The 24,956-nt window shown below is 59.0% G+C and overlaps 1 protein-coding gene across 3 annotated transcripts; it reads left to right on the top strand.

Annotated features, from left to right (window-relative positions):
* Positions 1–1,794: 1,794 nt before the first annotated feature.
* Positions 1,795–24,945, top strand: LOC116566935 (ATPase family AAA domain-containing protein 3). 3 transcript variants are annotated; one of them, XR_004276052.1, is made up of 16 exons: positions 1,795–2,103; positions 6,670–6,746; positions 7,447–7,548; positions 7,876–7,935; positions 9,398–9,467; positions 9,788–9,953; positions 10,164–10,233; positions 12,491–12,646; positions 13,664–13,720; positions 13,949–14,074; positions 14,305–14,429; positions 14,906–14,957; positions 15,242–15,312; positions 16,058–16,225; positions 16,807–16,961; positions 17,573–17,661. XR_004276052.1 is itself a non-coding variant. In XM_032301608.1 (16 exons), exons 1-16 carry the CDS (start codon positions 1,902–1,904, stop codon positions 24,138–24,140), a joined length of 1,776 nt encoding a protein of 591 aa, XP_032157499.1. In that variant the 5' UTR covers positions 1,796–1,901; the 3' UTR covers positions 24,141–24,945. The 3 variants fall into 3 exon arrangements, 2 of the variants coding, with proteins under 2 accessions (XP_032157499.1, XP_032157500.1); XM_032301608.1 differs by lacking the exon at positions 16,807–16,961 and adding an exon at positions 23,976–24,945 and having other exon boundaries at positions 1,796–2,103; positions 17,573–17,681; XM_032301609.1 differs by lacking the exon at positions 16,807–16,961 and adding an exon at positions 19,163–20,480 and having other exon boundaries at positions 1,796–2,103; positions 17,573–17,681.
* The last annotated feature ends 11 nt before the right edge of the window (positions 24,946–24,956 follow it).

Genomic DNA, 24,956 nt, shown 5'->3' with positions numbered 1-24,956 from the left:
CCCCGCTTCTGTTGTGAGAAGGGCAGGCCAGTGGTCACAGTGTGTCTCCTGCCAGCTGGGGGGGGGCCTGTGCTAAGGAGCCCCCCACGCCGGGTGCCCGTGGGGATGTCCTGGCTGTGCAGACCTTCTGTAAGGTGGATCTGCAGGGGGAGAAAACAGCCAGCCAGGGCATCTGAGTAGGCAACTGCTCAGGGAAGACAGAGTGGAGGCGCAGTGAGCTCTGGGCTTAGTCCTGAGTCACTCTCCAGACCTGAGCCCACGGCAGCACATCTGAGGGCTCAGCACTACGGCCCCTCATGCCCTCTTCTGACCCTCTGGAAGCCCACGGAAGAGCTGCAGGAGCCCTGTGATCTGGGAGCCCTGCTTTGGTGGCGAGGATGGGGATCAGCAGCCTGGGGCCCTATTTTGGGGGCTCAGTCCTGGGAGGGCTGGCCGGACAGCCTCCGTTTTGGCAGGATTGGAGTCTGTCCCATGGGGGGGACGTGGGTGTATATGGGTTTGGGCGACTGTGAGCAACACCAGAACCAGCAGGTCCTTTTGGAAGCTGGAGAGAAAGAACAGAAAAGGGGTCAGCATTTCCTCTTCTTAATCCAGCTGAGCCCTGCGGGGCGGGGGTGGGGCGGGGTGTGTGTGCTTTGGGAGGTCTAGTTTGTGGCTAATCCAGGAAAACCTGGATGGCCACTGGTGTGGGGGAGGGGGTGGCATCTGGCTGGGAAACTCATCCCGCTTTCTCCTGAGCACGAAAGATCACAGAATTATCTGTGACACCCTCCCACCCTTTTCATTCAGGCTTAAAGCTGTTTTCAGTGTAGTGGGGACAACGCCATATAATTCTGGGAACTCGAACAATTCCATCAAGGAAAGAGTAAAGGGGCAACTTGGATGCTGGCCCCAGAAGCGACTTTGCTAGCTCCGGGCACTGCGGGTTCTAGAGCGATGCTGGCTGCGCCCAGCCTTCTCTCCCTCCGCCCGAGGCCGTCGGGCCTGGCCCTGTGTCCCGGAACCAGCCACGTGACCCTTGCAGGTGCCCCCCAGCCAGGACCCCTCCTCCAGCAAGGTGGGAGGAGCGGGGTGGGCTGCTCTGCGTCTGCACACTTCCGGGGTGGCGTCGGCCTCCCTCGCGTTGGGAGCCGGAGCGCACGAGCAGGGACCGCTGGCGTCTGCGGACATCCCTGGGAGGAGGCCGGGGAGAGCTCGACCTCCGGCCGGCGCGTGAACGTCCTGAGGCTGCCGGACACTGGCAGGGACCGCGGGCCCCCGCCGAGCGTCTGTGCGCGAGCGCCCAGACCCCCCGCGCGTGGCCTCCAGCCTCCGGGGGCCCCGGCATCCCCGCGCCCGGCCGGGTGGATCCTCCCTCGCGGATCAGCCTCTCTCGGCAGGCTCTCCTCCGAAGGCCGCTCCCTCCGTCGGGGCCGACCGCCCTGGCTTCGGGGCCTCGCGTACCAAGGGCCCCGCCTCGGCTCGCCGGCACCCGCACCTCCGCCCGCCTCGTCGGGATTCTGCGGGAGCCCACCGCGCGCGGACACAGAACCGACGCCGGACCGGGAACCGGCGTGAAGCAGGGCGCACGCGCAGCCAACCCGTCGATTTTGTCCCTGATCGGTCCCCGTAACTAGGCGCTTCGGCCCGCCCCTCGACGGCCCGCCCCTCGACGGCCCGCCCCCGGAGCGAGTGCAGGCAGTCCTGGCGAGGACGTCGGTGGCGTCACGTCACCACCGGCCAATCCGAAGGCCGGACGGTCGTGTCCCTAGTGCGCTTCCGTCGCCTGGGAGGAAGAGGAGTTGTTGCGCCTGCGCGGGACCTCTGACCGCCGGCTCGGGCGCGTGCAGGCTGCTCGGCTCCCCGCGCTTCAGCTCGGCTCCGGCTCCCGGCGGGGCCGCGGCGCGTGGCGGTCTCGCGCCATGTCGTGGCTCTTCGGCATCAAGGGCCCCAAGGGCGAAGGCGCGGGGCCGCCGCTGTCTCTGCCGCCCGCTCAGCCTGGGGCGGAGGGCGGCGGGGACCGCGGCGCGGGGGATCGGCAGGCGCCCAAGGACAAATGGAGTAACTTTGACCCCACGGGCCTGGAGCGCGCGGCCAAGGCGGCGCGAGAGCTGGAGCATTCGCGTGAGTGCGGCGGCGAGGGCGGGGGCCGGGCTGGGGTGGGGGCCCGGGGAGCTCGGGGCTCTTCCACGCAGGGCCGGTGCACCGAGCCGCCGGGCATGGCCGGTCCTGGGGCGCACTGGGCTCCCTGGCCGTCCGCGTGGTAGGCGGCTGGCTGCAGTCGCGCTTGCCCGGCGAGGAACCCGGCCCACGGGAATCAGCCTGGCCGGAGCCACCGTGCGTGCGGGGACGCCGGGGGTACCAGCAGCGCTGGCGCCTTCCGGGCGTCCCCTCACTGCACCCCCAGTGAGGAAGCTGGTGCAGCTCGGACCGCCAGAGGCCACAGGCAGCAGCTGCCGGGGCTGGAGTCCGGGCTTCAGTGACTGTCGCGGAGGGGAGCTCCTCGCGCCTGCTGCTGCCTCCACGTGGCCAGAGCCTTGGCCAGATCCGGTCCGAGTGTGGTGCGGGCGACAGTCCTCCGCTTGGGCAGGGAAGTACGGATGAGGGCCATTGGTTTCGTGGAAAATAAAGCAGATTTGTGCTTGTTACTGGAAAGCGTGAGCGTTCAGATGGGAGGCGTCTGTAGTGCAACGCAGGTCAGTATGTCCCGGTCCCTCCTGGTAGCCTTCCTCACTCAGGGCCCTCAAGGCACCGTCATCGGCGGGACCTTCGCTAAGCCTCTGTCCTGTCCTCGCAATTGTCTTTTCTCCTGTTAGCTTCATGATTTGTCCTAGGACGTAGTCCGAGTGTTTGAGAACCCGGGATGTAAAAGGCACAGAATGAATACCGATAGAAAGAATACAGTTCTCAAATTATTGCTTGAGCAGAGACGCCCGTTTTTCGCAGGAGGCTGTGTAAAGGAGCCGTGTTATAAACTGGTGTAAGGGAGACTCTATCTGTTTAAGGACGGAGAGGCCTGGCCCTTTGTGGTTCAGTCCCTGCCCTTCCCCAGGGGACTGCAAGAACATTCTGGTGCAAGGATGCCTGGCTCTCAGGTCCCCTGGGGACGTTAAAAACATTTGGATATTTGGGCCTGTCTCCTGAGGCCTGCCTGGATAATTTCAGTTATGAGGTGGGGCTGGGCATCAGGGCTCCTCGGATGATGTCAGAGTTTGACATGTGATCCAGTTTCTTGTTAACACCTTGTGGGGGGCACCTTTCTGCCCCAGCTCTTGTGACATTTTATCCACTCAGTCCTGCAGAGAATTTCAGAATTTTCCACTTAGGGAAGCTGAATCGTACTGTCCCCAGACCCTTGCAGTTATAGGGGCCTTTGTGAATAGCCTTGAGTGTGCCTGAGGGGAGGCAGGTCAGGGGCCTCTCTTCCTCATCTGATCGTGCCGCTGAACAGCTGCCACGTCTCTGGTACCAGCTGCCCGAGAGCTCCTCCCCCAGAATATTCTCCAGCTGAGCCCCCAGGGGACACTGTAGAGGAGGTATGGTCCCCCATCAGTCTCTACATCCAGTGTTGTTGTTTCTTTTTAAGATACGATTCATTTATTTGACAGAGCAAGAGAGCACAAGCAGGGAGAGCAGCAGAGGCAGAGGGAGAAGCAGACTCCCCACGGAGCAGAGAGCCCAGTGCGGGGCTCCATCCTGGGACCCTGGGATCATGACCTGAGCTGAAGGCAGAGGCCCCAACATACTGAACCACCCAGGCGCCCCCCCCCCCTTTTTTTAACTTTTTAAGTCATGTCTACACCCAACTTTGGGTTCAAACTTAAAACCCCAGGCTCAAAAGTCACATGCTTCTCCCACTGAGCCAGTCAGGCATCCCTGTGCTTCATTCTGTTCCTGTGAGCCTTCCTGGCCTAACTGCTGGTCAGTGGGAAAGGGTTTTGCTCTAGCGTACCACTCTTTTCTGTCCCCAAGCCATTCTTTCCAAGGTGCCTCTTGCGTCTCTGCTCAGTAGCTACTCTCCAGGGGCGCCTCGGTGGCTCAGTGGGTTAAAGCCTCTGCCTTCGGCTCAGGTCATGATCTTAGGGTCTTGGGATCGAGCCCCGCATCGGGCTCTTTGCTCAGCGGGGAGCCTGCTCCCCTGCCACCTGCCTGCCTCTATGCGTACTTGTGATCTCTGTCTGTCAAATAAATAAATAAAATCTTTTTTTTTTTTTTTAAGATTTTATTTATTTATTTGACAGACAGAGATCACAAGTAGGCAGAGAGACAGGAGGAAGCAGGTTCCCTGCTGAGCAGAGAGCCTGATGCGGGGCTCGATCCCACGACCCTGGGATCATGACCTGAGCCGAAGGCAGAGGCTTTAACCCACTGAGCCACCCAGGCGCCCCAATAAATAAAATCTTAAAAAAAAAAAGTAGCCGCTCTCCAAAACCAGTCTTTTTGGTACTCGCAGCTTACAGGCTGCAGTGCCTTCCTGGTTGGGCTGAGCCTGTTTGTTGACCTCCCTGCTGTCTCCAAGCAAACCACGATGCCGTCAGCAGCTCCTTGTAGTATGACCACCTGCTCTGTCCTTTGGGCCCAGCCTGATGCTCCCTCGTCCCCTAGGTCTCTAGGCCTTCCTTGGAGGCCAGAGAAGCACATTTGGCGTTGAGATCGGAGTGGTCCAGTCCCTGTGCCTGTCCGCTGCAGGAAAGTGGGTGTGTAAAAGAGCCCCTTGCCTGTAGGAGGCGCTGCGGGGATGCTTTGGAAGATGCAGCTCCTTTCACAGGATGGTCTCAGGTGGGGAATAGTCGTTGGTAGTGTGAGGTCGGAGCCCGGGGTGAGCCGGGCGTGTGCCAGGCCCTGCGCTGGGCCCTGCGCTGAGGTACTTGCTCTCTCCTTTCCCTCTCTCGAGAGGCAGTGGCGGAGGGATCTCTGATTGCCCCGTATGCAGGTGAGGTGAGCCTGGCCGGCCGAAGGTCGTGCCGTGGGTGAAAGGGGCAGCTGGGACCCGGTCTCCGCGTTGTCGGCCCGAGGCGCCCGCGTTCCTGTCTGCTACACCAGGCTGGGCACGGCTGTGCTCTCACGCGCTCCTGCTCAGATGTTTATGTTAAAGGGTCTCCTGCGGTCTGTTCAAGGCTTGGCTTTGTGGATTCCCAGTGGTGCAGGATACGGGAGCCTGGTGCCTTTGTGCTGCCTCTCCTCAGGGGCGGGTCCCCCAGGATCCTGTGGCTCTGATCACCAGACCCCCAGGGAAGAGCCTTGCAGGGCAGGGGGAGAGGCTGTGTCAGCCCAATCTGGGCCGGCTCGGAAGGTCCTTCCCAGGCGCAGGCAGTGTGTCCTCGCCTCCCGCCCTGCCCTAGTGGACCCTCCAAACACGGCAGCTTCCGCCGCACCCACGGCCGCCTGTGCGGGCGCTGACAGCCCTGGGAGCAGAAGTCGCTGTAGTTCCTGACGTGTTCCCTGCAGGTTGGGGGTGATGGGCACTGGGGTCCGCGACATACTTCAAAGGCTTCAAAAACTAGATTGTGGGTCTGGGGTGGAAGGGGAGATGCTTGGTTCACAAAGGGAGAGAACCAGGCGCGTTGTTTTGTCAGGGAGCTGGGTTCCCAGGGGTTCCCAGTCACTTTCTGTGCTGTCATATAGTAGAACTTTTTTTTTTTTTTAAAATTTTATTTATTATTTATTTGATAGGCAGAGATCACAAGCAGGCAGAGAGGCAGGGATGCAGGCTCCCTGCTGAGCAGAGAGCCCGATGCGGGGCTCGATCCCAGGACCCTGAGATCATGACCTGAGCCAAAGGCAGAGGCTTTAACCCACTGAGCCACCCAGGCGCCCCAAGTAGAACGTTATTTATAGTGAAGTCTTAACGTATGGGAGAATTGTGTCCTCACCGAAATATTTGAGAAGCCAGATGCATGGGCTTTTTGGTTAGGAGACGATCAGAACTTAGTTTTTTTCCAGAAGACCCAATATTGATGGATACGGATTGCACCTTATGAATAAAACACACAGGGAAGGGATGCCTGGAAGGCTCAGGTCATGATGCCAGGATCTTGGGATTGAGTCCCGCCTTGGGCTGCCTGCTGCTCCCCCTGCTTGGGCGCACGTGCGCTCTCTCTCTCTGTTGACAAATAAATAGAATCTTAAGAAAAGACATGCACACAGAAGACGTTGATAACGTATGTGTTCACGAGGTCTGTGAAGAGCCTTTACTCTGCACGTTGGCGTGTTTGTAACTTAACGGTTTATTTCCTGTTGATGGTGCTCCGCACGTGTGTCTGGTGTGGGGTTGATGATGATAGGTATTGGAGACCTAAGAGAAACTACCTACCACGAAAAATAAGATCCTCTGGCCGCAGGCTGCTTTTTTATTTAACCGGGATAGGACTGTCCCGTTGACCCGGCTCTCAGCTCGCGGGGGGCAGCCTTTCTAATAGCCCTCCGGGACGCGACAGCTGGAGGGGGTGCGAGGTCTCACATGCAGGGCTTCCTGTGGAGGGGGGAGCGGACACAGCGGATGAGAAGAGGCAGTGGCCTTGGAGTGGGGGAGTCGCCAAGCGAGATCGCGGGAGTGAGGGTGGGCACAGGAGTGTTGCGGTCGGGGTGAGCTGTGGTCTCCCTGAAAGCCCTCCCCGCCCCCCCCGCCACACTGGGATGCTTGCCTGGTGCGCCAGCGTCCTGACACCCACTCTGTCCTCTCCCCTCCAGGACACGCCAAGGAGGCCCTGAGTCTGGCACAGATGCAGGAGCAGACTCTGCAGCTGGAGCAGCAGTCCAAGCTCAAGGTGAGCAGGGGGCGTGCTGCCGTGGAGGAAGCCTCACCCCGTGGGCAGGGAGGGCCTGGAAGGAGAAAGTGCATGTGGGCAGTGGGCCCTGGGCTGGTTCCTCAGGCATCTCCTGCTGGGATTTGCCTCTGTGCTTGTGCTTGAGAGGGAAATAGGAAGAGGCCAGCAGCGCGCTGGGTTTGTCGCCTGAACGCTTGCAGGAGCCCCACCCGGAAGGGCTGCCGTGGGGAGGACTCTGGTCTCTCCAAGGCACGTTCTCACCTGGTCTGTCTGCTTTCGGCGGGACCTTTATGCTGAGCACGCAGCAAGCGTAGGAAAGGCACAGGCTCTGGCCTGCACCGTTGGTTGTTGCAAAGCATAGTCCGGAAGTGAGCCTGGGACGTAAACCATGGAAACGGTGTGGGGAAGCCGGTCTCCTGGATGCCCTTGCTTCTCTGGGGCCCAGCCCTATCCGTTCTCCTGGCACTTCACTACCTGTGGGGCTGGGTGGTCCTGGGCCCGCGGTGCCCACACGGCTGGGAGCCGACGGGCGTGCGGGGTGCCGGTCCAGGCGGTGTTTTCTGGGCGCCTCTCCTGCTCCAGTCCAGCCCCTTTGGAGCCCACACAGGAGAGGGCTATTGAGGCAGTGAGCCCTGAGCTCAGAGTTCTGAGAGGGAGGCCCCAGCAGCTCTGGGCTCGCAGCCACTGGAACATTCTGTAGGAGTACGAGGCCGCCGTGGAGCAGCTGAAGAGCGAGCAGATCCGTGTGCAGGCGGAAGAGAGGAGGAAGACTCTGAGCGAGGAGACGCGACAGCACCAGGCCGTAAGGACCGCAGGGCCACACAGCCACAGGGGGACCGGGGTGGGGCGCTGCTGGGGCACGCCATGGTCCCCACATTCAGTCTGGGTCTGTCGCCCACCGAGGCTCTGGAAAGACCGTGTGCAAACATTGAAAGCCCACGGATCCGCCCGTGCTGAGCGTGACGGGGAGCACATGCGTCCCAAGCGTGTGTGCTTGCTCATAGCAGGTAGGGGTGGGGGCTTATCCGAGGGCCCAGGACCCAGGAAAGTCTGGATTCAGATGTTGGTTTCAGGCCGTCCACCAGCTTTTCCGGCTGAGCCGTATTCACGCCGCCCTCTCCCTCCCTAGAGGGCCCAGTACCAAGACAAGCTGGCCCGGCAGCGCTACGAGGACCAGCTGAAGCAGCAGGTGAGCCGCCTCCGTCTGTGCCGAGGGCACGGCGTCTTCTGGGGCAGCTGGTGGGCCGGAATTTGGTGCTGTTTTACCAGCAGTAAGTGCTGGGTCCCAGGGACACACACACAGGAGACATGGGCCTCCAGGCTCTGGCTGTGGTGAGGTTCTTCTGGGTGAGAACCTGGGAATCCGGCTGTGACAAGGGCATGGTAGGGGTGGTTTCCAAATGCTGGTACCTGTTCGGGCGTCGCAAGAAGACTCAGCCTTCCAAAAGAAAGAAATCTTCCCATTTGCTACGGTTTGGTTGGAGCTAGGGTATGTAATGTTAGGCAAAAAAAGTCAGAGCAAGACAACCTGATTTCATTCGTATGTGGAATTTTTTTTTTTTTAAGATTTTATTTAGTTATTTGACAGAGATCACAAGCAGGCAGAGAGGCAGGCGGAGAGAGAGAGTGGGAAGCAGGCTCCCCGCTGAGCAGAGAGCCCGCTGCGGGGCTCGATCCCAGGACCCTGAGATCATGACCTGAGCCGAAGGCAGAGGCTTTAACCCACTGAGCCGCCCAGGCGCCCCTCGTATGTGGAATTTAAGAAACAAAACAGGTGCACATCGGGGACGGGTGAAGAGCAAGGAGGGAAGGAAACAAACCATAAGAGACTCCTAATGACGGGGAAACTGAGGGTCCTTGAAGAGAGGTGGGGGGTGGGTGATGGAGATGAAGGGGGCACTTGTGGGGGCGCCTGGGGGGCGCAGTCATTAAGCACCTGCCTTCGGCTCAGGTCATGGTCCCAGGGTCCTGGGATCGAGCCCGCACCGGGCTCCCTGCTCTGTGGGAAGCCTGCTGCTCCCTCTCCCACTCCCCCTGCTTGTGTTTCTCTCTTGCTGTCTTTCTGTTAAATAAATAAATAAAATCTTAAAAAAAAATTTTTTTTTCCCTAAAAGTAAATTTCATGGGGAAAGACAGTATTCTGAGGACAGATGTTTGGCCTAGGGTGCCCAGAGGCCTGTCCTGTGGCAGACTTGTGCTAGAGGCAAGGGCTCCTGCACCACCCCACCCGCCATGCACAGGTGCACATGTCCTACGTGGGGTTCAGACCTGCCTCCAAGGGCTGTGGAGTGTGTAGGCCCTGGGCCGTCATTCCCAGAGAGGCTTGCAGACCCTGGGGCAGCATAAGTGTCCCCACAGGCGGAGGCAGCTTAGCTCTTAGATTGATTCCTGATCATTTTTAACATATTATTTAAGGTTTTAGTTATTTATTTTCATGAGAGAGAGTGCCTGAGCAGGGGTAGGGAGGCAGAGGGAGGAGGGGACAGACAGGCAGACCCCTGCTGAGCACAGAGCCCCAGGCAGGGCTCCATCCCGTGACCCTGAGATCATGACCTGAGCCAAAACCAGCTCCACCGATTGAGCTACCCAGGCACCCCAGATCAGTTTCCTAATTTTGAAAGTTTTCCCTTTTCCCTGTGGCTTCTTCTCAGCAACTTCTCAATGAGGAGAATTTACGGAAGCAGGAAGAGTCGGTGCAGAAGCAGGAGGCCATGCGGCGAGGTAGAGCTGGGCTTGTGGGGGCTGTCCTCAGAGCTGCCCTAGGCTGGAGAACGGCTGCTGGGGAAAGCAGCCTGTAAGCACAGACGTATGTTGCTTCAGGCACTTGGATCCCCAAGCAACATTTCAAGACTCTGGATAGGGCCTCCTAGGGGCTCTCCGTTCTCTGGTTGGGACCGCACAGTAGAAGCTGGGCAAGCCAGGCATTCCCCCAGCATCTGACCGGCGTCGCCTCCCTCCCGGGAGGAGGGTTGCCTGGGCCGCACTGGGAGGATTAGGGGGCTGTGGGCTGAACACCCTCTCCCTGCCCTTTCCCTGGGCAGCCACTGTGGAACGGGAGATGGAACTGCGGCACAAGAACGAAATGCTGCGTGTGGAGGCAGAGGCCCGGGCGCGGGCCAAGGCCGAGCGGGAGAACGCGGACGTTATTCGTGAGCAGATCCGCCTGAAGGCTGCTGAGCACCGCCAGACCGTCCTGGAGTCCATCAGGTGCGCCACAGGTCCCAGAGGCCCCTGGCAGAGCCCTGTGGCCGATGTCATCTGGCCTTTCACCTGGGCCAGGAGGCCCTCGGTTGGTACATTGGTGGGAGGCGGGCGCTCAGCAGGTCTAACCGTGTGCTGACCTTCAGGGCTGACATTCATCGCCCGTGCCCTTTTCTCCAGCCTAGATCCCTTGTCACATAGCTGCTTCCTCTACAGGACAGCAGGCGCCCTGTTTGGTGAAGGATTCCGTGCCTTTGTGACAGACTGGGACAAAGTGACAGCCACGGTAAACACCCCTGCCACGTCTTTCTGCTTGTGGCCTGTGTCACAGTCACTGCTGGGTTGCGGTCCTGCCTCCTGCCAGCCGCGCAAGGGGCCTGGCGCCCGACTGGGGGAGGCCGGGCAGGGCCACGGTCTAAGCCTTTGCTGCTGCCCTTCCCTCCAGCCCCTTCCGCGCACACAGGACGTGGTACAGTCCCGGGGGGTGGGGCACGGCCAGCAGTTTGCTGTTGGCGTTGGGGTTAGGCTTTTTAACCGTTAGGCTGCAAGATGTGGGAAGATCTAGAAGCCAGATCTGAAGCCAGAGCTCTAGTTTCCCACTTCCTTAGAAGCGCTGCCCTTTGGAAAGCGTAACTGGAAATCTGCCTGGCAGCCTCAAGGGTGGGGCCCAGCTCGAGCTCCAGAGGCACCGGAGATGTGGCTGTGAACCCCTCTAAACCATGCTCCTGTGAGGGCTCCTACCCTCTAGTGGGAAGCGGAGGGCAGCCAGTGAGGCCGTAGGACTCCAGGCACTTGTCCTCAGGCCCTGTGGTCTGTGCCCCATGCCATGCGGCTGGTCAGCACTCAGGGCAGTGGGGTGGGCGTCAGCCAGGGCAGGTTCCCAAAGAGCCTCCAACTCCGCAAGGCCTTCTGTCGGCCTTGTGCCAGGCACTGCTCTGGGCCACACGATGTGACTTGGCGCCTGCTCTGTGGTAGTGAGGCCCTAACAAGTAGCCTGGCTAACCAGGAGTGTCCCTGGGCACCCGAGTTCACGGCGTTCTGGCTTCCCAAGCCCTTCCTGCAAGCGCCCTGCTTTGGACGTAGTTCTAGCCTTGTTCTGGAGACGGTGAAGGGCAGTGGGGGAGGTCAGGCTGTGCCTCAAGGAGAGTGGGGGTGGACTGTCCAGGGAGGGCAGGACGCCAGTTAAGGAAACCTGCAGCTAGTGAGGTTGCTGCCTTTTTTTTCCCCCTAAGATTTGATTTATTTAGGGACACCTGGGTGGCTCAGTCATTAATCCTCTGCCTTCGGCTCAGGTCAGGATCCCAGGTTCCTGGGATTGAGCCCCATGTCGGGCTCCTGCTCAGCAGGAAGCCTGCTTTTCCCTCTCCTGTTCCCTCGGCTTGTGTGTGGTCTCCTGTGTCAAATAAATAGGCAAAATCTTAAAAAAAGATGTGATTTATTTATTTGAGGGAGAGAGTACAGAGTAGGGGAGGGGAGGGGCAGAAGAAGAGGGAGAGGCAGGCTCCCTGCTGAGCAGAGGGCCAGATGCGGGGCTGATCCCAGGACCCTGAGGTCACGACCTGAGCCCAGGGCAGACTCTCTACCAACCAGGCCACCCAGGTACCACCAACCCCTCTCCCTGGAGTGTTTTAAGGTGAATTAAGGGCATTCTGACTGCTCCTATGGTCTCAGCACCCCGTGCACTCAGATCTTTCCAGCTGTTCTAAACATCTGTGTTTGCCTTTGAATCTCTAATGTTCATCTTCAGTCTGGAAGCTTGACCAGGGCTGCGTGGTGGGGTGGCAGTCAGTCCTGGCCCTGCCCCCGACAGAGCTCCTCGGCAGGGAATTGGGCACAGGACAGGCGGAGCAGGAAATGCCCCTTGGCTGTCCTTCTTGTTGGATCAGCTGCTCACGGGTCCAGCGTGTACCTTCCCAGCAAGTCGGGGAGACGCACCCGGGGGTGGTTGCTGGAGGACACCGGGCAGCGTGGGAGGTTGCTGTATGCACGAGCTGCTGGCTGCCTTGAGGCCGGCCCCGTCCCAGCCACCCTGCCACAGGCCTCTTGGACCCTTGTTCCTATCATTGTAGTTCCCACCTGGTCTCCTGGAACCTTGCTTCCTCCTGCAGTAGCAAGGCTGTTTGCCCTGTAAGGAAGACATTTCCGTTTTATTTCCAGGTGTCGGCATGCTTTCCAAGAACCTCTTGTAGCTCTTGGTCCCGTGTCCCGTGATTGTGCTCCCACCACAGCATTCGGTCTATCTCCCGTGAGCCTTGGGGTCTCTGTCTCTCCACAGCTGGGACCGTCACCTGGAAGCTTCCCTAGTCCCACTGGAGTGCATCCTGCAGTAGCTTTCTTGGAAAGGGTGTTCATGATAAGCTTTTTGATACTTTGCCCATCTGGAAATACCTGTGCTCATGGGAAACTCAGCACCAGCTGGGATGCTGCTGTGGGACCCTTGCATCGCCTTGCTGGGATGGGGTGAGCAGAGGGCACAGTGCCAACTGCTGACGGCTCGGTGCGGGATGGGCGGGCTCTGCCCGCCCTCCCATCCCCCACTCCAGGTGGCTGGGCTGACACTGCTGGCCGTCGGAGTCTATTCTGCCAAGAACGCCACATCCGTTGCCGGACGGTACATTGAGGCCCGGCTGGGGAAGCCGTCCCTGGTGAGGGAGACGTCTCGTATCACGGTGCTCGAGGCCCTGAGGCACCCTGTGCAGGTACGTGTGGGCCCGTTTCTCACTGCGGTCGCGTGTCCTGCCCAGTTCTTTCTGGCATTTCAGCTGGGTTGTGAATGTGTGTCTTCATTTCCCCTCATTACCTAAATACCGTCTGTTCTCTCCAGCACGTTGGATTTGACTGTGGCTTTTTCCTTCTTGGCGCTGTTCTGGGAGCCTGTCACGTCCGCACTGGGGAGACCCTCACCATATCCACTCGGTCACCTCTGGGGATCTGTTGGTGTGATTGTCCCTGGGCAGATTTTGGGTTGTTTACAAAGTCCTGGGGCTCCTGTGTGCCATCGTCCTGAGAGAAGTGGCTGGCACTCGCGCACTGTGAGCTCCCTTCCTCCAGGGGAGCCAGGCCTCCTACCCGCTTGATGTCGTTCCTGTGGCATATCCTCCCACGGGCTGTGGCTAGATCTCCATAGTGATCACTGTGGGTAACTGAGAAAGTTAGCATCCATGAAGAATCTTTTTTCTTTATTTTTTTAAGATTTTATTTGAGGAAGAGAGTGCATGAGCTGGGGCGGGGGTATGTAGGAGCAGAGGGAGAAGCAGGCTCCCCACTGAGCAGGAAGCCCAGCGAGGGGCTCGATCCCAGTATCCTGGGATCATGAGCCAAGCTAAAGGCAAACGCTTCATTGAGTGCCCCCAGGGACCCCAAAATCAGTAAAGAATTTGAAGGGGCTCCTGGGTGGCTCCTTTGGCTGAGCATTTGGCTCTTGATTTCACCGAAGCTCGGGATCCCCTTATCATGGGATCAAGCCCTCTGTCGGTTCCGTGCCGCATACTTGCTGGCGCTCTCTGTAAGTGGCTTAGCCCAGTAGTACCCGCAGCTCACAGGCCACCCTTCCAGAGTGGGAGCAGGGCCCAGGCACGTGTGGCCTGGAGTGTGCTCCACGGCGGTTTCTGTGTGGCGGTCAGGCTGCTCCCAGCGCTCCGTGCCTGTCGTGTTGTGGGCTCTGCTGATGAGTTTACTGTCCCTGTGTTTTGTGTTCCCCGCCCCCCCACCCACAGGTAAGCAGGCGGCTCCTCAGTAAGCCTCAGGATGCACTGGAGGGCGTCGTCCTCAGTGTAAGTGGTGCTGCCCATCTCAGGGCTGTGATGGGCTTCAGGGTGGGAGGCACCCTTCTGCCCATAGAGCTCTCCTACGGGCTGGGGCTGCTTTTCCTTCCTGAAGTGAATGGGATGAGCTTTTCCTTCCTGAATGCCTGGGATGAGCCGGCTTTGGGGCTGGTACGGGTGCTCAGGAGGCGCACACTGGCAGCCGAGTACGCTCCAACCTGCCGTGTCCCCTGGCAGCCCAGCCTGGAGGCCCGTGTGCGGGACATCGCCATAGCAACGAGGAACACCAAGAAGAACCACAGCCTGTACAGGAACATTCTGGTGTACGGGCCCCCCGGGACTGGCAAGACCCTGTTTGCCAAGGTGAGGGCATGCGCCGTACAGGTGCGTGGGGCGCTGGGGTCAGCGGCTGCTGCTTTGGCTTTCAGGGACGGGCAGTGCAGGGGGGTCAGCTTTCGAGGCAGGCAGCATCCTAGCCGTACCTGGTGGTAGGGGCTGAGCTCAGTGCGTGTGGGCTTCGAAGGGGAGGAGAGTAAACAGGTTTTGTCCTCCCCCACCCCAACTCCCCCCGTCCCGGCCCCTTTCTCGCCTAGAAACTCGCGCTGCACTCGGGCATGGACTATGCCATCATGACAGGCGGGGATGTGGCCCCCATGGGGCGGGACGGCGTGACTGCCATGCACAAGGTCTTCGACTGGGCCAATACCAGCCGGCGAGGGTGAGCCGGGCCCCTGTGGGATGGCCCCGCGTGTGCATGTGCTTGCCTGGCCTGGGTTCCCGGCAGCCCCCGGAGCGCCCGCTGGGAGGGGGTCAGCGGTGGGGGTGGTCAGCGACTTTCCCTGCAGTCTGTCTCTGGTTGTGCACAGAGCTGGAATACTCTTGGGGCGGGAGTCTGAGGGAGAAACCCACCCCGAGAGCAGACCAGCGGCTCGTGCTCTGCACAGGAGCCTCTTGGTGCTTCTGATTTTTAACCCATGGAAGATGGGAAGCTGCCGGCCCCAGTACTTGTGCCACATTAGGGTGTCTGGCACAAGCCAGTCGCTTCCCTGCAGCACTGGGCGTGCCCCTGTCGGGCCCGGGGTCCCCAGCCCCTGCTGAGGTCGCAGGCGCGTCGGGTTCCTGAAACGGAGTTCGGCTGGAGCGTGCTCCGCTGGGCGGCCCTCACCACTTCTCATCCGTCCTTTCCCCCCTCAGCCTCTTGCTCTTCGTGGATGAAGCGGATGCTTTTCTCAGGAAGCGAGCAACTGTGAGTATTCTGGAAGCTTCCGTCTGGCCTGCTGGGCCCGGCCGGCCGTAGGTGCGCAGTCAGGAGTGGTGTCCGTTGGCCGTGTTTGCTCGGGTTGAAGTCTGACCCCAACCCACTCCTCAGCCGCACTTTCTTCATAAATGTGGTCGAAAAGCAGGAGTTGGTCCTGTGGCGTCTTTAGCAACTTCCGAAGTGTTGAGTGCGGGGCTTCTGGAGGGCTGGAGCGGGGCCTCCGTTTGTCTCCGTGTGGCGGCCTCCCCGCGACAGCAGGACTTTCTCTGCAGGAGAGGATCAGCGAGGACCTCAGGGCCACCCTGAACGCCTTCCTGCACCGGACGGGACAGCACAGCAGCAAGTGAGGGCCGTCTGCCGGCGCACAGCCGCTTCATGGGGAAACTGAGGCTCCTACTGCGGGGCCGGGCCGGTCAGGGTGCAGGGGCTCTCAGAGCCAGGTGCCAGTCCTCGCCCACAGTCGCCGCACTTGACATTGCTGGTTGCCCTCCTCAGCAGGCTGCCCGGGTGGTCAGCCTACGGCCAGCTGCCCTGGGGCATAGGTTGCTCTGGGAAGGGGCTCGCTCCTTCCGAATCCCCTACGCTTGCTCTCCTGCGTTGTTGAGGGGGCCCACTGGTCACCAGGGGGCACCTCGCCCTCCGGTCGGCTGTGGGGCCACCCGGTCATACGCGTCCCCCTTGTCTGGCGCGGCTCCTGCCCAGAGACTCTCGCCCCTGCTCAGACCTCCCTGGCGTCTGGCCCAGGTTCCTGCTGAGTTGGCCCTTCTGCTGAACTGGCTGAACCGCGGACCCTGCGGCTCAGGCTGGTGCGGGGCTGAGGTCAGTCTCCAGCCGTGGGGTCCCTGTTCCTCCACACGGCGAAGCTTAAGTGGCCACCCCATCAGGCTGGGCCGTCGGTCAGCAGAGAAATGTTTGACGGATGGGTGGGTGGCAAAGGGCAGTGCTGGGCATTGCTGGTTTTTTTGGTTAAAAGGCTGCCGAATAGATTCTCCTAAAAAATTGTCCTGTGTGGGTTTAAGGGGCTCCCTACCCTGGGGGCAAGCACCGGGTCAGCCAGCTCCCTAGCCCCCACTGTCTGCTGGCTTCAGGTTCATGCTGGTCCTGGCCAGCAACCAACCTGAGCAGTTTGACTGGGCCGTGAACGACCGCATTGACGAGATGGTCCACTTCGGCCTGCCGCAGCGAGACGAGCGGGAGCGCCTGGTGAGGCTGTATTTCCACAAGCACATTCTGAAGCCGGCCACAGAGGGAAGGCAGTAAGTATCCAGATGGCTCGAGTGCCGCAGGGCCCTCCGCGACCTCCAGCTCCACGCCCGGGTGCTGCACCCCAGTCCTAACCCTGGGGTTGCACGTGGGGGTCAGCTGTGCTCACCGGCTGGCCCCCGCGTTGGACTCCGTGCCCTGTCATCACAGACCAGCATCTCTGTGCTCTTCTGCTGCGTGAAGTCTTGTAACAGTCCGGGGCTCTTGAGGGATCCTGGCTGCAGTCAGGGCCTGTGATGGGGGTTGCCAGGCCTCAGCTGGGCTTGGTTCCCCCTGAGGCGGTCGTGGCGATTTCGGAGGTGGACTCACCCTTGTTTGCTGCTCAGCCGGATGCCGGGGAGCCCAGGGCCCCTCGCCGGCACTCACCAAAGCCCCTGTTCTGCAAAAGTCACCCGGCAGTGGGGGAGCCCTCCACATTCTGTCTGGGCCTGCCTCGCTCGCCGCTCCGTCCGGAGTGCTCCACATAGGAAAGGCTGCTCTATTTTTAACCGTCTCCGGGGAGCCAGACCTCGCAGCAGCGCTGACCTGAATCCCTCCTGTCACTGGTGGTGGCGAGAGCCGTCTTCTGTTCTAGGACGGGCTTTGCCTGCCTGTGCTGTCCCTCTGCGGCCTGAGCCCTTGCGTTCTGCTCCCTGAGCCTCTGCTCCCTCGCCCCTGGCCGGCGCCAGTACCGCCCAGCCTCCCGGTGGCCCTTTCTAGCCTGACTGCAGTCCAGACACCGGTTGCGGTGTGAGTTTCTGAGGTCTCTTTTCCCACGAGTGACTTCCTCTCCTGGGTCTTTAGCTGGACCTGATTGGAAAGCGGGCTCGGCATGTGATTGACCGGAGTGAACCTCGCTCGAACCTGAAGTGTCCGCCTTCCTCTGATTCCACACTTGCCAGCAGCTCACCCCTGACCGGGTTTCAGCGGCTGTGCCCTCCGGGCACCGGGGTGGTCCGAGAAGGACGTGGTCCCTGCCCCCCGGTCTGGTGGTGGAGCCGGGCGTGAGGTCACCACCTCCGCTCGTGCTCATCCCGACCAGCCCCGCAGCCGCCGCAGCGCGCCTCCCGCACTGCTGTCCCCACAAGCCCCTGCGCAGGCACGTGGGCTCCCGAAGGAAGAGAGGTTCCTAGTGGGGTCAGAAGGGCAGAACTGGTAGCCCTGGAATCAAGAGCAGACATTAAGGCAGGGTTTGGCTCTTTAGAAGTTGGGGCGTCGGATGTGGGGGTTTCTAGTACAGGTTCCTGCCCCTGGCGGATAGCCCGGTCCTCTCGTGGGAGCCAAGGGGCCCTCCCAGATCTCTGCTCTGGTCTCGGGTTCCTTGGGTTCCAGGACATCGTACGGGAATTTCTCCTTCACAGGCGCCTGAAGCTCGCTCAGTTTGACTACGGGAAGAAGTGTTCGGAGATCGCGCAGCTGACGGAGGGCATGTCGGGCCGGGAGATCTCGCAGCTTGCTGTGGCTTGGCAGGTGAGCTGGGACGTGGGGCCTACAGGTGTGAGCTTGACCGCGTGGGAGTGATGAGGCATTCGAAGGGAGACAGTGCTGGCTCTGCCCCCACACCCGCCCAGGGTGTTTCTGTTGAAGGATTTTCTGTGCACAGATGACATGCCCTGTCCTACTTTGTGGCCGCCACCTGCTTCTGCCCCCACTGCAGGAGGGCGTGGAGAGGGGTCACTGACTGCATGTTATGGCCTACGTCCTTGTCATGGTGGTTTTGTTGCAGGTCAGATAGGGCTCTGAAATCACATGGGGTTTCCTGGAAATGAACCAAGTGTCATATAGGCATCAAGGTCCCACTGGCCCATGCTTGATGTCTCAGGTACGACTGGAGACTCTGTCCCTAGCAGGAGCCTAGCACATTTGGGGCAGGCGCTTCTGTAGTTGGTGAGGGGTAGGGGTGCACAGGGCCCCATGGAGCGTCCCGTGAGCTGTCTGCGGACTCCTCGGAGGGCAGATGAGCCGAGGAACCAAGAAGTGAACCTGGTCTGATGAGGCGTCAGGCGTCTCCTTCCCAGGTCTGTGCCGGGTGTAGACCACCGGTCCGGGGGGCTGTCTGCTTTGTGCACGGTCGGCTTTGCCGGGGGGCCTTGAGGGTAGCGTAGAACACATGAGTCAAGCTGACTTTATCCTTGTGTTGTGACCCAGGGCACACGGCCCAGAGTGGTTCTTGTCATTCCCAACGCCTATTGTTTTCCTCCTGCAGTGTCCACAGGGCCCCCCCAACCCCCAGGGAGGGGAGCCAGTTGTCCCCCAGGAGCCCTGGGCACAGGCATCCAGGAAGCATTTGCAGGTCGGTTATTGCTGAGGAGAGAAAAGCCCTGTCAGGTGGGGGCTGCTGAGTGGCTCCCATCTATGGCCAGACCTTGACTTTGTGTCGGAGTCACTACCTCTGTGGGGCCTGCGCCCAGATCTTCCAAGGCTGCCTGTTGTCCAATCACTAGAAATTCCACGGTGTTTCTAAGTGAGCATGTGTTTGTTAGTGAGACGTCTACTCTGACCAGAGCGTGGTAGCTCGGGTACCCCGGGGACCGGGTTAGAGCGAGACCCTGGCCGGAGCAGGGGACCGGGTTAGAGCGAGACCCTGGCCGGAGCAGGGGACCGGGTTAGAGCGAGACCCTGGCCGGAGCTGGCTGCGCTGCTCCAGCAGCCGCAGAGGCTGAACGACATGCCAGTGTGGACCAGCTGGGTGGCTCTAGGTTATCCTTAACTCGGGACCCAGGCCCCACGAGGGTGGCTCCGTTTCTGTAAGCAGCAGAGCAGAGGATCGCTGTGTGTCGGCTGGGGCTGTCCTGACAGTGCCACGGCCTAGGCCACCCGAACACAGACATTCGTTTTCTAAGGTTTGAAGGCAGGAAGTCCCAGATCAGGGGCCAGCACGGGGTTCTGATGGGGGGCCCTTCCTGCCTTTCGGTTGGTGATTTTCTGGCTTTGTCCTCCTCGTGTGGCAGAAACGGAGCTCTAATGCGTAAGGACACTAGTTCTACGGGATCGGCCCCCACTCTCCCGACCTCCTCTGCTGGTAACGTCTTCTTTGTCGGCCCCAACAGCTGCGCTGGGGAAGTCAGGGCTTCACGCTATGAATGTGGGGACACGTTCAGTCCCTGACAGCAAACCATGCCCTGGTTCTTGATGTTTCCACCTAGAACCAGCACACCTCCTTTCTGTCCACATCATATGTCACCTGCCCAGACCAGGTGACAGGTGTGCCACAGGCCCGGTGGATGGAGAGCTAGTGACTGTCAGACGCGGCCTTCGTGCGGGAGACAGTGACTAGACCTCCGCGGCCCGTGGGGTGTTCTCCCTGGAGGGTCTGTCCCTCCCCCGGGGGTATCCCTTCACTGACCAGATGGCCCAGCCTGAGGCCTGTCGGTCAGTGCAGTCGTGCTCGTGGGAGAGGAGTGTGAGGTGCAGAGAGGAGGGACCAGAGCGCGTCGGTGCCCCCGCCCCCCCGGAGGAGTGCGGTCTTCTGTCTGTACCCTCAGGTGCCCGGAGGTGGCTGGGCTTGCACTGGCCTTCCTGCCCCTCCTGGGCTGGACTGCAGGGTGGGGGCCCAGGCATTTGTTCCCTGCGTGGCGGGAAGCTGCATGGCGGCTTCACGACGGAGTCCGTGCTGTCTCGTGCTGTCTCTTAGCTCTCCGTGGTGGCAGTTCGCTGTGTCATTACTATTACTCTTCAAGCAAAGTTTACCATTTTTGACCATTTTTAGGCCCACAGCTTAGTGGCATTAAGTACATTCACACTGTTGTGTGGCAGTCACAGCCATCTGTCCCCAGGACATGTCCATCTTCCCAAGCTACAGTGCCGTTCTGTGAAATGCTAACCCTCCTGCCCCTCCCCATGTCCTGGCACCCGCCCTTCCACTTCCTGTGAAGGGGACTCCCTAGACGGTGCGTGTGAGCTGAACCGGCAGCGTTCGGCCTTTGGTGACTGACTTCACTCTGCATCGTGTCCTTAAGGTCCATCCGTGTGGTACCACGTGCCAGCATTTCTTTCCTTTTAAAGACAGAATTGTAATTCCTTGTGGATATATTTCATTTTGCGAATCCATTTATCCACTGACAAGGACATTTGGGTGGCTGTTGTGAATAATGCCCCTGTTAACTTCGGGTGTCCCGGTATCTCTGAAACCCCATTCTTCATTCCTTTGAGTACGCACCCAGAAGGGAGATTACTGGATCGTGTGATAATACTGTCTTCCAGGGCGCCCGGGGGCTCAGTGGGTGAAGCCTCTGCCTTCAGCTCAGGTCATGATCTCAGGGTCCTGAGATCGAGCCCCGTATTGGACTCTCTGCTCGGCGGGGAGCCTGCTTCTCCCTCTCTGCCTGTGATCTCTGTGTGTCAAATAAATAAATAAAATCTTTAAAGCAGAATACTATCATGTTTGAGGAGCTGCTGTGCTGTTTCCTACAGCGGTTGCACTGTACGCACACCAGACGTGCGCACAGCTGGTTTCTGGCTCATCAACACTCAAGTTCTTTTCTGTTGTTGGATAGTAGCTGTCGGCGTCCTAGCGGATGTGAGGTGACCACTCATGGTCGCTTGGATTGCATTTCCCTAATGGTTGTGATGTGGGCATCTTGTGTGCTTCCTGGCCATGTATCCGTTTTCCTGGAGAGATGTCTGTTCATGTCCTTTGCCCATTTTTGAATCAGGTTGTTTTTTGTTGAGTTCTTTATGTATTGCGGATACTAACCATTTATTAGGTTATGTGATTTACAGATATTTCCTGCCCTTCAATGAGTTGCTTTTTTACTCCTTTATTTGGTTGATAATGTCCTTTGATGCACAGAGGGTTTAAGATTTTTGAGTAATGCCTACACCCAACACGGGGCTCAAACTCACCGGCCAGAGGTCAGGGGAGTCACATGCTCCACTGGCAGCCAGCTGAGCGCCCCCCCCCCGCCTTTGTTCTTTTTTTAAGGATTTTGATGCACAGAAGGTTTTAATTTTTTTAGATATTTTATTTATTTTTTTGACAGAGAGAGAGATCACAAGTAGAGATAGAGACAGGAAGACAGAGGGAAGCAGGCTCCCCAGTGAACAGAGAGCCCGATGCGGGGCTCGATCCCAGGACCCTGAGACCATGACCTGAGCTGAAGGCAGAGGCTTTAACCCATTGAGCCACCCAGGCGCCCCCAAAAGGTTTTAATTTTGACACAGTCCAATTTGTTAGTTTTGTTTGTCACCTGGACTTTCAGTGTCAGAGCCAAGAAGTTACCACTAAATCCTTCCCCTGTTTTCTTTTAGTAGCTTTGTAATTTGAGGTCTTACGTTTAGGTGTGATTCTTTTTTTTTTTTTTTTTTTTTTTTTAAGATTTTATTTGTTTGAGAGAATGAGCAGGAGCAAGAGCGAGTACATGAGCGGCAGGGGGAGGGGCACGGGAGAGGAAGAAGCAGAGTCCCCGCTGAGCAGGGAGCCCAACATGGGGCTCGATCCCAACACCCTGGGATCATGACCTGAGCCAAAGGCAGATGCTTTTAACTGACCGAGCCCGCCAGGTGACACAAAACACAAATGATCTTTGTGTGTTAATCTTGTATCCTGCAAATTTGCTGAATTCGCTTATTAGTTTTATTTTTTACTCACAACCCTGAGATCAAGACCTGAGCTGAGATCAAGAGTCAGACACTTAATCCACTGAGCGACCCAGGCGCCCCGAGTTTATTAATTTTAACTTTTGTGGGAATCTTTAGGGTTTACTACATATAAGCATATATTATCTTCAAACAGGTAATTTTTATTTCTTGCCTTCCAATTTGGATCCCTTTTATTTCTTTTTCTTGCCTAATTTGCTCTGGGCAGGAATTCTACTGTGTTACATGAAGTGGTGAGAGTGGCTGTCTGTGGCTTGTTCCTGACCGTAGAGGAAAGCCGTCAGTCTTTCACTCTGGGTAATATATTTGCGTGGGTTTTTCACAAATGACCTTTAGAACGTTAAGGAAATTTCCCTCCATTCCTAGCTTATTGAGTGTTTTTACCAGGAAAGGGTGCAGAGTTCTGCCAGCTGCGTTTTCTGCAGCCGTTGAGGTGGTCACGTGTTTTTGGTCCTTCGTTCTATTAACGTGGTGCATCAGGGGGTTAGTTTTTTCTGTGGGCATCATGAGTGCTTCCCAGGAGTAAATCCCACCTGGCCATGGGGTGTGATTCCCTCAACATGGTACTGAATGTGCTTTGCAAGTATTTTATTGAAGATTTTTGCATTAACATCAGGGAGGGTATTGGTCTGTGATTTCATTGTGGGGTTTCTGTCTGCTTTTACCGTCAAGGTTATGCTGGCTTCAGAATCGAATTCGTGTTCCTTCCGCTCCAGCTTTTTGGCACTTTGAGAAGGACCAGTGTTTTAAGTGTTGGGCAGAATTCACCAGCGAAGCCCTTGACTCCAGGGCTCGCCTTTTTTCTTTAAGTGACGTTTCCTGTGTTTTAGTCACTTCAGGCTGGGAGGACGGCGGTGAGGACGGCGAGGAGCCTCCACACCGTGCTGTCACTCCTATCGTGAGGCACATTTGCCTTGTCATGGTGGCCTCCGCCTCAGACTTGATCTTTCCCAGGGCCCCCTCCAGAGACCCCCATCTTCAGCTGCCATCTCTACTTGGGGCTGTGACAGTTCCCGGATGTCTTTTTTGTTTCTGATGACCCTGGCGGTTTTGAGGAGTGCTGGTCAGGTGTTACAGAGACTGTCCTACTGATGTTTTTCTCACAGTCAGACAGATTGTGGGTTTGGGGAGAAGACCCCAGGTCACTTTCCTGACAGGGGACAGGTGACATCCGTGCAACATCACAGGGATGTTGACCTGGTTAAGGTGCCCGCCGGGTTTCTCCGTGGTAAAGTGGTTTCCTCTTTTCCTCATTTAGCTGGAAGCCCATGGCTCAGACCAGCCATCCCTCAGTGGGGGTCCTGGCCCCCTTGGGCAGACATGTCGGCTCAGTTGCTCTGGGATTCTGGAAAGGGCTCCTCCCTCTACCTTCCCACTAGGGGAGCTTCCAGCTGCTTTGGGTGCTCAGCGTTCAGGGGCAGCTGGGCCTGGTGGGATACTCTGTGACCGAGCTAGAATTGCTGGGGCCTCCTGGGGAGCTCTCTTCCTAGGGGTCCTGCTCTCCCCTCAGTGTCAGAGTGGACCTGCCTCCCCAAATGGTGTGTGGTGATTCTGTCACGTGTGTCCTGGCCCAGAGGGTGGCTTTGCTCTCTGTGAGGGCCTTCCAGGTCTGTGCTGGGGGGCCTGAGCTGCTTCTTGACAGCTGGCCTCAGACCTGATATTTTTAGAAAGTCATTGAGAAACTCAGTGATGCGAGAACATAGCACGCGTGCCAGCTGGGGACGTGGGCAGGGCCAGGGGCACTGCAGGGATGGTGGCTGCCGTGGCTGCAGGCTCCCTCGCAAGCTCGCTCTGCACGCACGGGGAGTCACGCATGTGCCGCTGGCGTGCTGAATGTGTGCGTCCTGCTGGGGGGCCACGTCCCTCCCGAGACTGGCCCGCACCTGTGGCAGAGGGTACGTGCCAGCGCTCCTCTTAGCGGTAGCGGACTCAGCGTCCCAGTCTGACCGCCGCCCCCAGGAGGCCTTCCGGTTCTGAGGCAATCTCCCAAGAGGCGAGCTCACGGTGGGCCAGGCCGCCTCATCCCTGGGTGTGGCCCTGTCCTGCGGGGCGGGTGGTTCCCGGTCACTGGTGGCACCCAGGGGCTGAAAGTCTGGGCTGAGGGACCCTTTTCCCTGTGGATAGCCCCTCCATGTGCCCCACGTCAGTGCTGTCTTTCCCTGCCAGGCCATGGCGTATGCCTCGGAGGACGGGGTCCTCACGGAGGCCATGATGGATGCCCGGGTCCAGGATGCCATCCAGCAGCACCAGCAGAAGATGCAGTGGCTGAAAGCAGAGGGAGCCAGGCCGAAGGATTACCAGCCCCCGCTCCCAAGCGCACAGGCTCAGTGAGCTGGGCCTTGACGCCCAGCAGCCGCACTGGCCAGATGGCTTTGCCAGGAACAAGCCCTCCCCTCTGTGTCTGAATGGACCTGCCCCCCCGCTGGCCTGTGGCGCTTCTGATTTTTGTGCCCTGGGCCTGCGGGGAGCTTTGCTGTGAAGAGGCTCCCCTCTCCCAGTGATGCGCCTGCACGGCCGCCCACCTTAGTGACTTTACATACTCCCCTGGTTGGCGCCAGGACAGCCTTAAAGGCCTCTGCTTGGGACCAAGTGCAGCACCTTTGTGGTAGGCTTGGCTCCTTTGTGCGCCGGTCCGTTTCCTCCAGCCGGTGGTGCTTGCTGGGTGGGCTGGACGGGGGAGAAGGCGCTGTCCCTGAGCCCAGGGAGGGACGGGTCATGCTGCCACTGCCGGTCCGCAGATGCTGGCTGAGCTCTTGTAGCTGCTGCACCTGTCCCCCGAGGGGGCTTGGCTGAGGGAGGGGGAGGGGCCCGACCTTGCCCAGTCTCACCCAGCAGGGGAGGGGTGAGCAGAGCAGACCCCTGTGCTGCTGGCTGGGGTTTGCTTCCCCCCACCTGCTGTCCCCGGGATCCCGGGATCTCAGGAGAGGGACTCAGGAGTGTGACTGGGACACACCTAGAGGGTAAGAACTAGCTGCCGGCGACTGGTGGTGGTGCCTGGAAGGCCCCAAGACCCACTGGCCAGGGATGTCCAGTGCTGGGGGCGCTGCCCTAGCCCACAGGATCTGTGGCCCTCCATCCATTGGAGTTGGGGGCTTTTTATCCAGAATCCAATAAAAACTCCCGACAGGATACCTCATCACGTGTGTA

Source organism: Mustela erminea, chromosome 10 (genome assembly GCF_009829155.1).
Source record: "Mustela erminea isolate mMusErm1 chromosome 10, mMusErm1.Pri, whole genome shotgun sequence".
NCBI lineage: Eukaryota > Metazoa > Chordata > Mammalia > Carnivora > Mustelidae > Mustela > Mustela erminea.
The sequence above is the reverse complement of the archived record's forward strand: the minus strand, read 5'-3'. Positions and strand labels throughout refer to the sequence as shown.

Excerpts from the sequence above, each read along its gene's own strand:
- LOC116566935 (XM_032301608.1), top strand. The coding sequence starts at position 1,902 with ATGTCGTGGCTCTTCGGCATCAAGGGCCCCAAGGGCGAAGGCGCGGGG. Across the intron at positions 12,647-13,663 it reads CCCTGAGGCACCCTGTGCAG|GTAAGCAGGCGGCTCCTCAG; the intron begins GTACGTGTGGGC and ends CCCCACCCACAG. Across the intron at positions 14,075-14,304 it reads GCAAGACCCTGTTTGCCAAG|AAACTCGCGCTGCACTCGGG; the intron begins GTGAGGGCATGC and ends TTTCTCGCCTAG.